This window comes from Colobus angolensis, unplaced genomic scaffold, assembly GCF_000951035.1.
Source record: "Colobus angolensis palliatus isolate OR3802 unplaced genomic scaffold, Cang.pa_1.0 Scaffold428, whole genome shotgun sequence".
In the NCBI taxonomy this organism is placed as follows: domain Eukaryota; kingdom Metazoa; phylum Chordata; class Mammalia; order Primates; family Cercopithecidae; genus Colobus; species Colobus angolensis.
The window spans coordinates 1,911,062-1,925,191 of record NW_012117688.1 but is presented as its reverse complement, the minus strand read 5'-3'; the positions used below and the strand labels follow the sequence as shown (position 1 = coordinate 1,925,191).

The following is a 14,130-nucleotide window of genomic DNA, read 5'->3' as shown; positions in this document are numbered from 1 at the left end:
TTTTTTGAGACAGTCTCACTCTGATGCCCAGGCTGGGGTGTGATCTTGGCTCACTGCAACCTCTTCCTCCTGGCCTCAAGCAATTCTCCCGCCTCTCAAGTAGCTGGGATTACAGGTATGTGCCACCACACCCAGCTAATTTTTGTATTTTTAGTAGAGAAAGGGTTTTGCCATAGTGGCCAGGCTGGTCTCAAACTCCTAACCTCAAGTGATCCACCTGCCTCAGCCTCCCAAAGTGCTGGAATTACAGGCATGAGCCATCATGCCCAACCCCAATAATTTTAAAAATCTAAAATGTTTTTTTGTTTGTTGTTTGCTTGTTTGTCTGAGATGCAGTCTACTTCTGTCACCCAGGCTGGAGTGCAGTGGTACAATCTCGGCTCACTGCAAACTCTGCCTCCTGGGTTCAAGCAATTCTCCTGCCTCAGCCTCCCAAGTAGCTGGGATTACAGGCGCCCTCCACCACGCCCAGCTAATTTTTGTATTTTTAGTAGAGACGAGATTTCACTGTGTTGGCCAGGCTGGTCTTAAACTCCGGACCTCGTGATCTGCCTGCTTTGGCCTCTCAAAGTGCTGGAATTACAGGCGTGAGCCACAGCATCCTGCCAAATCTAAAATGTTATGCAAAAGTGTCCCAGGAAAAGTTATACAATGGAAAAAGAACCCCCCCAATTCTGGCCATATCTTTCAGACTTATACAATATATATGTAGTGTTAGAGATGGAAAACCAAAAAAAATTATTTAATTTCAGACACTTTTAATAATACAACCATGTTTAAAAGAAGTTAAAAATTTCCACAGCACTATTGTATAAATATCCCAACCTAAAAATCTTTCCTAAAATTATATGTTTATCTCCCAAATTGAAAATGATCAAAAAAGGTTAATGCTACCCTAGAGGTAACAAGTATAGAGTAGCTGAGAATCAGTGAACTTGAGGAAACCCTAGACTCCAGACACTGCTCCACTATTTTCTGGTGGATCAGTCTGAGTAAGTTATGGAACTTCTCATGCCATCTCTTCATCCATGAGAACAAGAGCCTCTATTGTGGTATGATATAATGATTCTGACAACTGAAGGTACAAAAATCCTTTACCGTTCAGTCCTCACTGGACCTCCATGTAGGTTGGCTGTAACATATAAACAGCCTGACAGAAATAGCTGAGCCAGGTCAGTGAGGAGTGCGGGCTGGCCGACCCTGGCACTGCACACTGAGGCCAGGGATAGGCCTGAGCCTCGTACCTCCTCTGAAACTGTGCCCTGCCTTTGAGGCCTGACAGGTGTGGGAGCAGGGGCTGCCCAAAGGTGGGCTGGGGTTGGAGGAAGCAGCCTGGTAGTTGTTATGTGTCCTGAGGCTTTAAGGCACCTGATCCCACCCTTGTTGGAACTGGCATCACCAGGACCTGTTTACTCTAGATGAGAATCATGATCCCTGGGCGCATAGTGCATTGCCTGGAAGAGCCCACTCACCCTGGATGAGCCCTTTGGCTGCCTCAGACAGTCCTTGAGGAGGATGACTGAGACATCATGGGCCACACACTGTGTGCCTGCTCTTAGGGAAATGTCATCATTGACAATAGCTATTTCTTCATCCAGAACCTGGGGGAGGGTGGGTTCAGCTATGTGGACCTAGTGGAGGTGTTACAGGATGGACACTTCTGCGCCCTAAAGTGAATCCTGCGTCACAAGCAGCAGGACTGCGAGGAGGCCCGGCCAAGAAGCGAACATGCATCGCCTCTTCAATCACCCCAACATCCTTTACCTCACGGCTTACTGTCTGAGGGAGCAGGGTGCTAAGCATGAGGCCTGGCTGCTGCTTCCGTTCTTTAAGAGAGGTATACTGTGGAATGGAGAGAAAGGCCAAAGGACGATGGCAACTTCCTCACTTACGATCAAATCTTTCAGCTGCTGCTGGGTATCTACAGCAGCCATGAGGCCATTCATACCAAGGGTTAGGCCCACAGGGACCTGAAGCCCACCAGTATCTCGCTTGGAGATGAGGGGCAGCCAGTTTTAATAGACTTGGATGCCATGAATCAAGCATGCCTCGAGTGAAGGTCTCCCACCAGGCCCTGACCCTGCAGGAATAGGTGACCCAGCAGTGCACCATCTCCTACTGAGCCCTAGAGCTCTTCCCTGAGCAGTCAGTGTCACTGATGAATAGACTGATGTTTGGTCCCTGGGCTGTGTGATACATGCCACAATGTTTGGGGAAGGCCCTTATGAAATGGTATTCAGGAAACGTGACAGTGTGGCCCTTGCTGTGCAGAACCAACACAGCATCCCACAAAGCCCCATGCATTCTTCAGGAGTGTGGCAGCTCCTGGCCTCAGTGATCACTGTGGACCTGCTGCAGCACCCTCACTATGCTTGCCTCCTCAATCAGCTGGAGGTACTGCAGCCGCCACCTCCTGGCCAGCACACTACCCAAATCTGAACGAAGCAGTGGCCATGTTGAGAAGGTAGCCCCTTGTGCCTTGGAAAGAGGCTCCCATCCCTCACTGGAGTCTCTACCCATTCTTTCTTTTTTTTTCTTTTTCTTTTTCGTCTGTCATCCGGGCTGGAGCAAAGTGGCACGATCTTGGCTCATTGCAATCTCCGCCTCCCAGGTTCAAATGATTCTCCTGCCTCAGCTTCCCAAATAGCTGAGACTACAGGCATACACCACCATGCCCAGCTAATTTTTGTATTTTTTAGTAGAGATGCGGTTTCACTGTATGTTAGCCAGGCTGGTCTCGAACTCCTGACCTCAGGTGATCTGCCCACCTCAGCCTCCCAAAGTGCTGGGATTACAAGCATGAGCCACTGCGCCTAGCCTGATTTTCTGCTTTCTTACCCCCAAGAGCAACACCTGGACAAGGAGCTTTACTGAGTGGGGGTAGGACAGGGGTTGGGAAAAGGAAAACTGATGGGATATGGTACATGGCTCCGTGCAGGACTGTTGAGCTCATATTATTATGTTCTGCCTCCAAATCTGGGAGCAGGAGAATGTATAAACAGAAGAATAAAGTGAATGCAGATTGATGTGGGGGAAAATAAGTAAATAAATAAATAACAGGTAACTTTAGGGTAAACAATGAGTAATGTCTATTTTAGGATAATAATCCTTAAACTTTAATATAATCGTTTTGAATTTCTATTGATTGCTTTAGGAACATTCATTATACTCTAGTATTTATTTTATTTTATTTTATTTTTTGAGACAGGGTCTCACTCTGTCACGCAGACTGGACTGTAGTGGCATGATCTCAGCTCACTGCAACCTCCACCTCCCAGGCTCAAGTGATTCTCCTGTCTCAGCCTCCCAAGTAGCTGGGATTACAGGTGCATCCCACTACCGCCCGGCTAACTTTTGTATTTTTAGTAGAGATGGGGTTTCACCATGTTGGCCAGGCTGGTCTTGAACTCCTGACCTCAAGTGATCCACCCACCTTGGCCTCCCAAAGTGCTGGGATTATAGGCGTGAGCCACTGTGCCTGGTCACACTAGTATTTTAAATGAGTTTGCAAGCGTTTTTAAAATTAAAAATCCTCAATTTCTGTATTTATTTATTTATTTATTTTTTAGCAGTTACAAGTTCTGACCCGGAGAAGATTACAACTTCTGACTAAAATAAAGATAATGACTCCTTTCAATCACCTCCATTACCCCAAATAGGAAAGAAGTGGCAATGTTAAAACTGTCTCTCAGCCCATTTTCCCCAGTGTTTTCCTTCCAGTTAAATGCCATGAATTTGGATAGAAGTATCATATCAAGAGGGATATTCACAGAAATAAAACCCAGAAGAATTACTGCCATATAAATTCTTAAACCTAAAAACATAAGATAGTAGAGTCACAAAACTGAGGTCCTACTCTCATTTGCCATTCACCATGTGACCAAGTAAAGTTGCTAAACTTCTCTGGGCATGGTACTTTCCTAAGAGCAAAGTAAATTATACTTCTGAATATTCATTTCAATTCAACTCATTTGTAGCATACAGAATAAAAAGTCAGATCCACTGGTTGGGTAGGCAGCAAAAGTTAGTAATGAATGGTACAGCAACATTGTAACTTCAAATCCTAGGAAAAACCAGTAAAGATGAATCATTTAATAATGAGGTTTGCAAAGAAAGCCATTATTTAAAAAGACATACAGAAATAACAACAGTAACCACTGTGGAAATGTTGATCACTAATAATTTTCCAAGATAATAATTAAAACTAAGTGCTCAATAACACCTCCGATGAGGAAAAAAGTTAACTGTACCCACATACATAGTTTCATCAACAGACTGACTGCATTCCTGGACTGCTGCTTCCACCACAGATCGTTCAATCATGTTTGATGACACTGAAAAGAGAATTGCAGAGTCAAATTAAAAAAAAAAAAAAAATTAGTTCTTTCCACAGACAGCTCTTTTCCCAAAAATAATTTGCAAATATTAATACTGGGATTCTCATTATACAGTTCTTGGAGAAAAAAAAGTGTTAGGTCAGAACAATAACAAAAGCCTTATCTCAAATACCTTAATTTTCCACTCCAGACTTCCAGTCTGGAGTGCGGTGGCATAATCTCAGCTCACTGCAAAGTTTTCCACACTCAAAGTTACAATACCTTAATATACAATCAAATGCCTTAATTTTCTAAACCCTGTTTAGTTATAAGAACATTTCTGAGCCAGGGTCGGTGGCTCACACCTACAATCCTAACACTTTGGGAGGCCGAGACAGGAGGATGGCTTGAGCCCAGGAGTTTGAGACCAGCCCAGTCAATGTGGTGAAACCCCATCTCTACAAAAAATACAAAACTTAGCTGGGTGGGCTGCCACACGCCTATAGTCCCAGATACTCAGGAGGCCAAGGTAGGAGGATCACCTGAGCCCAGGGAGGTAGAGGCTGCAGTGAGCTGTGATCATGCCACTGGCACTCCAGCCTGGGCCACAGAGTGAGATACTATCTCAAAAAAAAAAAAAAAAAATTCCCTAAGCTCCCACTTTTAATAAGGTTACATTAGTATAACTTTATCATCATAACTACTCAGTTTCAATGAGCATGATAGTAACAATAATAACAATAGCAGCTACCACTTATTAAGCACTGAGTAAATGTGGGGCACCATGCTCAGTACTTTATTTACCAGTATTATTCCCTTAGGTAGATGTCCTGTAAGACTGATGTTAAAATGCCCATATCTTAAAGATAGGGAAAATACAACTTTAAGAGATTGAAAATTTTGCCCAAAAACTAGAAGAGATAGAGAGCAACAAAAACCCAGGTCTGATTCCAGAGTGGGCTCTTTTAATCACTTTGATATGCTGTCAAGCAAAATACCATGTGCCATCTTAAATCAATGTACACAGAGACAAGTATCATTTTCTTTTTCTTTTTTTTTTTTGAGACGGAGTCACAAGGCTGGAGTCACCCAGGCTGGAGTGCAGTGGCGTGATCTTGGCTCACTGCAAGCTCCACCTCCCAGGTTCACGCAATTCTCCTGCCTCAGCCTCCCAAGTAGCTGGGATCACAGGCATGCACCACCAGGCTAATTTTTTGTATTTTTAGTAGAGACGGGGTTTCACCGTGTTAGCCAGGATGGTCTCGATCTCCTGACCTCGTGATCTGCCTGCCTCGGCCTCCCAAAGCGCTGGGATTACAGGCATGAGACAAGTATCATTTTCTAAATTTTCAAATGTAAAGGAATTTTTAAGCAATGTAAAATTCTGCCTTTAGGAATGAAAATGAGATATAATAACCATTTATCCTATATCACGGAGTATGTTTCTTCCTATATAATTGAAGAGACTAGCATCTATATAACATTAAGAGTAAACTCAGCACTTCTCAGCCTTTTGGCTACCAAGATCAAGTGGAGAGTGAGCCATACCTGCTTCTATCCTTAGGGTGCTATAAATATCAGACTTTTTTTCCGAGGGCAAGAGCATTTCTTCTTTCCATGCCCATGCTTGTGGTATTAAGTATTTAACAAAAAGGTCCCTGAATCCCTATGGCAGTGTGGCAGTGGCAGGAGGAAACATGCTGATACAGTTTTACTGACAGGTTGAATAGAGAGGTCTCTCAGAAAACTCCCCCCGGTATACGGCTGAAATGGACTGCAAATTATAAAACAGTGGAACAGAGGTTTAGTTCATGTATTGGTGGTCCCATTCTAGCTTCTTTGGGCGTGTTTCAACAGATGTGAATTTCCAAAAAAGGACACGAAGGAGTGGAGGGGCCGGGTGTGGTGGCTCATGCCTGTAATCCCAGCACTCTGGGGGGCCAAGGTGGGTGGATTACCTGAGGTCAGGAGTTCAAGACCAGCCTGACCAATATGGTGAAACCCTGTCTCTACTAAAAATATAAAAATTAGACGGGTGTGGTGGCATGCACCTGTAGTCCCAGCTACTTAGGGGGCTGGGCCAGGAAAATCGCTTGAACCCAGGAGGCGGAGGTTGTAGTGAACCGAGATCGCGCCACTGCACTCCAGCGTAGGCGACAGAGTGAAACTCTGTCCCCCTCTTACCAAAAAAAAAGGAAGGAGAAGAGGGAAGCACTGTGTAGAAAGGAAATGCCTTGAAGGAATTCCCAAACCTCTACCTTCCTGGGTCACCTTACGTTTCATAACTTTGGTATACTCAAGAAAAAAATGACCATCTTTTATAGAATGTGCTTTTCTTGAAATCCACTTATTCTTTTTTTTTTTTTTTTGAGATGTAATCTCACTCTGTCACCCAGTCTGGAGTGTGGTGGCATAATCTCAGCTCACTGCAACCTTTGCCTCCCAGGTTCCAGCGATTCTCCTGCCTCAGCCTCCCAAGGAGCTGGGATTATAGGTGCCTGCCACCATGTCTGGCTAATTTTTGTATTTTCAGTAGAGACAGGGTTTGCCATGTTGGCCAGGCTGATCTTGAACTCCTGACCTCAGGCATTCCCACCAGCCTCAGCCTCCCAAAGTGCTGGGATTACAGGTGTGAGTCACCATGTCTGGCCCCACTTATTCTTATCACAAGTGTTATATAATTTTGTATAAATATCTGTTTTCGCCGGGTGCGGTGGCTCACGCCTGTAATCCCAGCACTTTGGGAGGCCAAGACGGGAGATCACCTGAAGTCAGCAGTTCGAGACCAGCCTGGTCAACATGGTGAAACCTCGTCTCTACTAAAAATACAAAAATTAACCAAGCGTATTGGTGCACACCTGTAATGCCAGCTACTCGGGAGGCTGAGGCAGGAGAATCATTCGAACCCAGGAGACAGAGGTTGCAGTGAGCCGAAATCGCACCACTGCACTCCAGCCTGGGTGACAGTGCAAGACTCCTTGGAAAAAAAAAAAAGTCTATTTTTCTATAGTTTGCTTTTAGTAAAATGCTTTCCAACTCTGTTTAGTATATTCATTATCAGTGCATTAGTAGAATTACTTTTTATTGAAAAGTTACTATCTCTGCCCTTTAACTTAGACTTATAAAATTAAGTTAAAACGACTAGCCATTCTATTAAAAAAAAAAAAAAAATTCCCTGAAGAAATTAAGAAGAGATGGCAGCTCTGCTTACTTTACTCTTTTTTCCTCCCAAACATTTAGGAGTACCTCACTTAAATACGACATGGTAATAGCCAGTAGGAGAGACAAAGTGACTGTAAAGGACCAGATCAAAATCAGAAGCCAAGTGCAGGAAACACGGTGGTGATACCTCCACTGGGGGAGAGGAACTATAAAAGGGCCCTTGGGGAACATCTTGAGGTTCCAACTAAATTAAAGGTTTGGATGTCTTCAACAGTTAAAATAAAAAAGAAGGCCGGGCATGGTGGCTTCCACCTGTAATCCTAGCACTTTGGGAGGCTGAGGCGGGTGGACTGCGTGAGCCCAGGAGTTTGAGACCAGGCTGAAAAACACAGTGAAATCCCGTCTCTACTAAAATATAAAAAATTAGCCCAACATGGAGGTGTGTGCCTGTAATCCCACCTAATCAGGAGGCTGAGACAGGAGCATTGCTTGAACCCAGGAGGTGGGGGTTGCAGTGAGCCGAGATAGCACCACTGCACTCCAGCCTGGGCAACAGAGCGAGATTCCGTCCCAAAAAAGAAAGAAAAAAAAATTAAAATAAACTAAAGGTACTACCCCTTGGGAAGAAATGCTACCATGCATACATCTTATAACACTGGGACATCTTAATACTGAAGCCTCAACTTCACTTTAAACCTATACATCTAACTGAAGATGTAGAACTATATTAACAATTTAGGAGTTATCAGAAAATATTACTTACAGGGTTGCTTTTCAACTGCATCAATTATCTTTTCCAGCTTATCGTCAAGCTCTAATTCACTGATAGACTGCAGAGCTTCTGTGAGGTACTTAATAGCTTCACTAAGAAAAGGAAAGAAAAAATGAGGCAGGTCATTAGTAATTAAAGGCTAAAAGATTTCCGCCAAAAAGTGGCAAACACTCATCAATCTGGCACTAAAAGGAAGAACACTAACTTCTCTCTTCAAATAGCACTCATCTTTCCTGTGCTTTCTGAACAAAATCATCCTCCTATATCTTGCTAACATAAAGCCTCAAATCACATCGTTCCTCTAAGAAGCCTTCCTAGACCAGCTCTACCTGCTGCAATCTTCCCTTTCTTCTGAAATTGTTAAAAATCATATTTACATATACCTTAGATCTGATATATCACATTAGCCTTGTACTACTTACTACCCTACATTTAAGGCAAGAGTCCATCTGTTTCAATGTCAAGCACCATATCCTGAACATAACAGACACTCATATATTTAATTTGATAATGCACTTATTCAAAGTAAATTCCAATAATCACTGTTTTCAATTATAAAACAAGAAAAAAAAAATAGGCTTGGCTGTGCGCAGTGGCTCACGCCTGTAATCCCAGCACTTTGGGAGGCCAAGGAGGACGGATCACCTGAGGTCAGGAGTTCGAGACCAGCCTGGCCAACATAGTGAAACTCCGTCTGTACCAAAAATACAAAAATTAGCTGGGTATGGTGGCAGGTGCCTGTAATTCCAGCTACTCAGGAGGCTGAGGTAGGAGAATTGCTTGAATCCGGGAGGCAGAGATTGCAGTGAGCTGAGATCGTGCCACTGCACTCCTGCCTGGACAACAAGACCGAAACTCTGTCTCAAAAAAAACAACAAAAAACACAGCATTTCAGGCAGAGAAATCATAAGAGTTAGAGTATTTAGGAAGCTATGCAAAGTTTAATACAGTTGAATTATGGAGTGCAGACAAGGCCAGAGATTAGTAAGATCCATGTGGGGATACTTCCCTCCCCAACTCTCAGTCCATATAATTTAGGTAGGATTGATACCCCTTCCCCTTTCTATAGATAGGAATTCAAGGCCTAGAAAGTGAAAGTACTCCATCCTTTTGGCCAGTGATTGGTTCAAGGATGAGCAAGTGCTTCAAGGTAGGCTCAAAAAAGACAGATTCAAGACTTTTGCTAGAACTATTAGAAAAGAGGAACTCTCTTTCCAAGAGTTGCTAAGGCTACTAGTGGAGATCTTTGTCACTTTAAAGGGAGAACCTGGCCGGGCGCGGTGGCTCAAACCTGTAATCCCAGCACTTTGGGAGGCTGAGACGGGCGGATCATGAGGTCAGGAGATCGAGACCATCCTGGCTAACACGGTGAAACCCCGTCTCTACTAAAAAAAAAAAAAAACAGTCAGCCCAAACCACTTCTGAAGTGAAGTTTTTCCCTGACTCTACAGCAGTTTATACACATTATTATACACTCTCATAGCACTTCTTTCCTGAAATCCCTTTCACAATTGAGATTAAATAGCTGTGAAATAGTCATTTAATATCCATGGTAGACAGACTTCTAAGATGGCCCCCAATAATCCATTACTCCTAGTAGTTACACCTATGTAATCCCCTGCCCTTAAGTGTGGGCTGGACCTAGTAACTTGTTTCTAAAAATAGAATATAGCACAAGGGATAGAAAAACTTACTGTATTGTAATTTTGAAAGTAAAATTTAAAAGTGAAAAGAAAAAATTTAAAAATAACAAGATGTCACTTCCTTGATTAGGTTACTTCAGAGTTACTAGCGGACTCTCTCTCTTGATGAAGCCATGTCGAGGGCTTGAAGCGAATGCTGCCTGGTCAACATTTGAGATGATCCATCTTGACTGCAACCTTGTGAAAAGACCCTGAAGTTGAGGACCCAACGAAGCCACACCTGAATTCCTAACCCACAGAAAATGTGAGATAATAAATGTGTACTGTTTTAGCCTCTAAGTTGTGGAGTAATTTGTCATGCAGCAATAGAATACATTATCTGCCCCCTACAAAGCTCTTGCTCTCTCTTGCACCCCCTTGCCCTAGCACAGTGCTTTGCAGCTAACAGATTTAAGTATACTTATGACTGAAATAATTAATGAACAAAAGCTTAATATTAGGTCAAATTCTAAGTGAAAAGAAAGTTAATTCATCAGTTGCTCATGCTTTCAAAATGTCAAGGACCAATTGAACAAAACTCATTATTTTCCCCCAAGGTATATCCATTACTAACCCAAAGTACAGTTAAAAGTCCCATAAAACTCACAAAAAAACAACCAAAAATCTACACACACGAGAGCAATAAAAACTGATACAGTGAGGTATATCCAGTTCAGCAGGTATTTAAATATGTATAAAATATTGTGTTCTAGGCCAGGCGCGGGTGGTTCACGCCTGTAACTCCAGCATTCTGGGAGGCCACGGCGGGAGGATTACTTGAGCCCAGGAGTTCAAGACCAGGCTAGCAACATAGCCAGACCCCATCTCTACAAAAAATACCACAACAAAAAATTAGCCAGGTATGGTGGCCCACGCCTGTAGTCCCAGCTACTTGAGCCCTGGAGGTTGAGGCTGCAGTAAGTCAAGTTCGCATTACTGCCCTCAGCTTGGGCGACAGTGAGACCATGTCTCAAAATACACACACGCACACACACACACACACAGAACTCTAAAACACGTAACAGATTTAATGAGAAAAATCTCAGAAAGGTTAATATGTTCTATAGGTCCTCAAAAACACAGATATGCCCAGGAAACCTGACTTCCACATAAATTGGCAACTGTAGACGTGCGAGCGGGCTTTTTTGGGTCTCTCATCTGATGTCTCAGCAACCTTCCCGGGAGCCTGAGAGCTGACCAGGTCACAAAGCTGATAACCGGCTGCCATAGACAGGTTGCCGCTTCTCGGGCTCAGTTTGACACGTGAAAAGAGCCTGGGCCCGCCTAGAAGAAACATTAAACTCCTTGCACGGGTCAGTGAAACCAAAGAAGGCACGGCAGCTTCAAGATCTTAGAACTGTTTTTTTTAATGGAGTTTCTTTCTGTCGCCAGGATGGAGTGCAGTGGCGCGATATCGGCTCACCACAACCTCCTCCTCCTGGGTTCAAGCGATTCCCCTGCCTCAGCCTCCCGAGTAACTGGGACTACAAGCGCGCGCCACCACGCCCAGCTAATTTTTGTATTTTTAGTAGAGACGGGGCTTCACCATGTTGGCCAGGATGGTCTCGATCTCCTGACCTCGTGATCCGCCCGCCTCGACCTCCCAAAGTGGTGGGATTACAGGCGTGAACCACCACGCCCGGCCGCTTCTTAGAACTCTGTCATTTAAGATCAAGCCCCCTCTCCGCGCGCGGGGAGCCGCCGCGGTGCGTCCCGCTGCCGCACGAGGCAGCCGGGCCCCAGCTCTTCCCTCTCGCCCATCAAGCTGCCCAAACCCACTCACCCCCGGAGTAGCAAGCCCCGCAACTTAAAGGCAGAGAGCGCCCGGCTCCGCAACCGCTCCGGCGCCATATTCGCGATTTGGCGCCACCGCCGCAGCTCCGCCCCTTCCCGGGCGCGCCCCGGCCCAGCTCCGCCCCTGGACCTGTCCGGGGTCGCACTCGACCCTGTTAAGATCCCTGCTTGGTCCAGGCTGCCTGCGCCGCAGCCACTCGCACCTAGCAGTTCGCAACCCCGGACCGAGTAGGCTGAAAGTGGAGATCACCTCGCGCTCCTTTGCTGCCGGGAAACTGAGGGCCAGAGCGTCCTCCCTGGTGTTGGGCTGCGTTGAGCCAGCCACAGCGCTCTCACCGCTGCCCTAGACATTCCACAACTGCGGCCGAGCTTCCCGGACCCAGGATCCCCCTGCTTTGAAGGCCATGAAAGCTGTTGGGTTCCCTACTTCGCACAAGCTCTGGAAATACTGTGCCTCGACATTTACCGGAAGCTGTTATAAATCTCCATCGCTCCCACCTACCCCATTTTTATTTAACTTGAGGGCTTCGTATGCGCCATGCACTGTCATAAGCACTTTAAATGTGTGAATTGATGTGTTGCTCATGACAGCCCGATGAGCTGTGTGCTGTCTTTTCCACAACAGCCTCATTTTACAGATGAGAAAACTGAGACACAAAAATGGTAAAGGACTTGCTCAAGATGAAATGACGAGTTAAGTGGTGGAGTCAGGATCTGAACTCAGGTATTCTGATTCCAAGTGGACTGTCAATCTGCCCCACTTCAAAACGTTTGCTCCAATGAGTTGACTAAACCATGGAGTACTATAAGTAAACACGCGGCTTATAAAACATGAGGATGATTTCGCATTACCAATATAAAGTGACCTCCAACGTGTACGGTTTTTTTTTTCTTTTTTAAAAAAGCGCAGTTTAATGAAGGAAGGGAAACAAAAATATATGTATTCGTTTTTGCATTTTAAAAAACCTCTGGGCCCGAGCGCAGTGGCTCACATCTGTAATCCCAGAACTTTGGGAGGCCGACCCTGGCAGATCACTTGAGGCCAAGAGTTTGAGAACAGCCGGGCCAACATGGTGAAAGCCCGTCTCTACCAAAAAAAAGAAAAAATAAAATACAAAAAAATACAAAAATTATCCAGGTGTGGTGGCGCGTGCCTGTAATCCCAGCTCCTGAGAGGCTGAGGCAGGAGAATCTCTTGAGCCTCGGGGGCGGAGGGTGCAGTGAGCCGAGATCCTGCCACCACTCCAGCCTGGACAACAAAGCAAGACTCTATCTCAAAAACAAAAAAAGCCGGACGCAGTGGTTCACGCCTGTAATCCCAGCACTTTGGGAGGCCGAGGTGGGTGGATCATCTGAGGTCGGGAGTTCGAGACCAGCCTGACCAACATGGAGAAACCCCATCTCTACAAAAATACAAAAAAATTAGCCAGGCATGGTGGCGCATGCCTGTAATCCCAGCTACTCGGGAGGCTGAGGCAGGAGAATCGTTTGAACCTGGGAGGTGGAGGTTGCCCTGAGCCAAGATGGCGCCATTGCACTCCAGCCTAGGCAACAAGAGCCAGACTGTCTCAAAACAACAACAACAAAACAACTCTGGAAGGTTAAACCAGAGACCACAAAAATGATTAACTATAAAGGGGTGAGGGGATAGGGATGAAAGTGAAAACTTTCTTTACAGTGAGACTTTTAATGCATGTGTATGTCTTACGTATTCAAAAAATAGAAAATAAAAAGGTGAGCTTAAAATTGAATGCATACTAAAACTGATACACCTAATTGCATATTAAATTGGTAACATAACATCACAAGTGATTTTTGAACACAGTTCTCTTTATTTAGTGAAATATTTTTCAAAGACAAAAACTACAAAGAAATTTTTAATTTTTATGTAAGAAAGGAGATAGGAATAGAAAGACATACAGTTAATTCTCATTACTGTAGCTGTGATAGTTAGATTTTATAAGTAGCCACCAACAAATAATTAGTGAATACTAAACCACTGCTACTAGGGGAAGTACAGAATTAAGTTCCTGTGAGCGTCTGGTGACAATGTTTTCATCAACTGACCAATATATAACCTTGTTTTATGTGTGTTGTTATTTAAAGACATCTTTATATTGTGATTCATTAGCACTGAACTCAGGGCCAACCCCTATAACTCATAGCTGAAGGAAGCTTATTTATTACATGTATTTTCTCCATAAGGCACATTACAACCTTCTTGTGCCTTCAAATACTAGACAAAACTTCAGCACTGTGTTTGGAGGCAACTTTAAACAGCAAAATCACCAACAAAAATAGCAAAAATGCTGAAAATACAGCACTAAATGTACCAGAAAAGGGACATTTACTTATAGTATGAGAGATGACACGAGAAGGCAGTGTCACTTTGTTTAACCTCATC

At 44.4% G+C, this 14,130-nt stretch overlaps 1 protein-coding gene and 1 pseudogene across 2 annotated transcripts in view; one reads left to right on the top strand and one right to left on the bottom strand.

The window, feature by feature from the left end:
* POLE2 (polymerase (DNA directed), epsilon 2, accessory subunit) overlaps positions 1-12,003 on the bottom strand; it is a 45,628-nt gene extending 33,625 nt beyond the window's left edge. The window contains exons 1-3 of one of the 2 annotated variants that reach the window (XM_011956917.1): positions 11,716-12,003; positions 8,242-8,342; positions 4,259-4,334 (exon numbers count right to left, since the gene is read on the bottom strand). In XM_011956917.1, the coding sequence (XP_011812307.1) occupies positions 4,259-4,334; positions 8,242-8,342; positions 11,716-11,783 (245 nt within the window). In that variant the 5' untranslated portion in view covers positions 11,784-12,003. The remainder of the gene's footprint in view (positions 1-4,258; positions 4,335-8,241; positions 8,343-11,715) is intronic. The other variant, XM_011956916.1, reaches the window with a different exon arrangement.
* LOC105522398 lies at positions 1,530-2,439 on the top strand (annotated as a pseudogene).
* Positions 12,004-14,130: the final 2,127 nt, after the last annotated feature.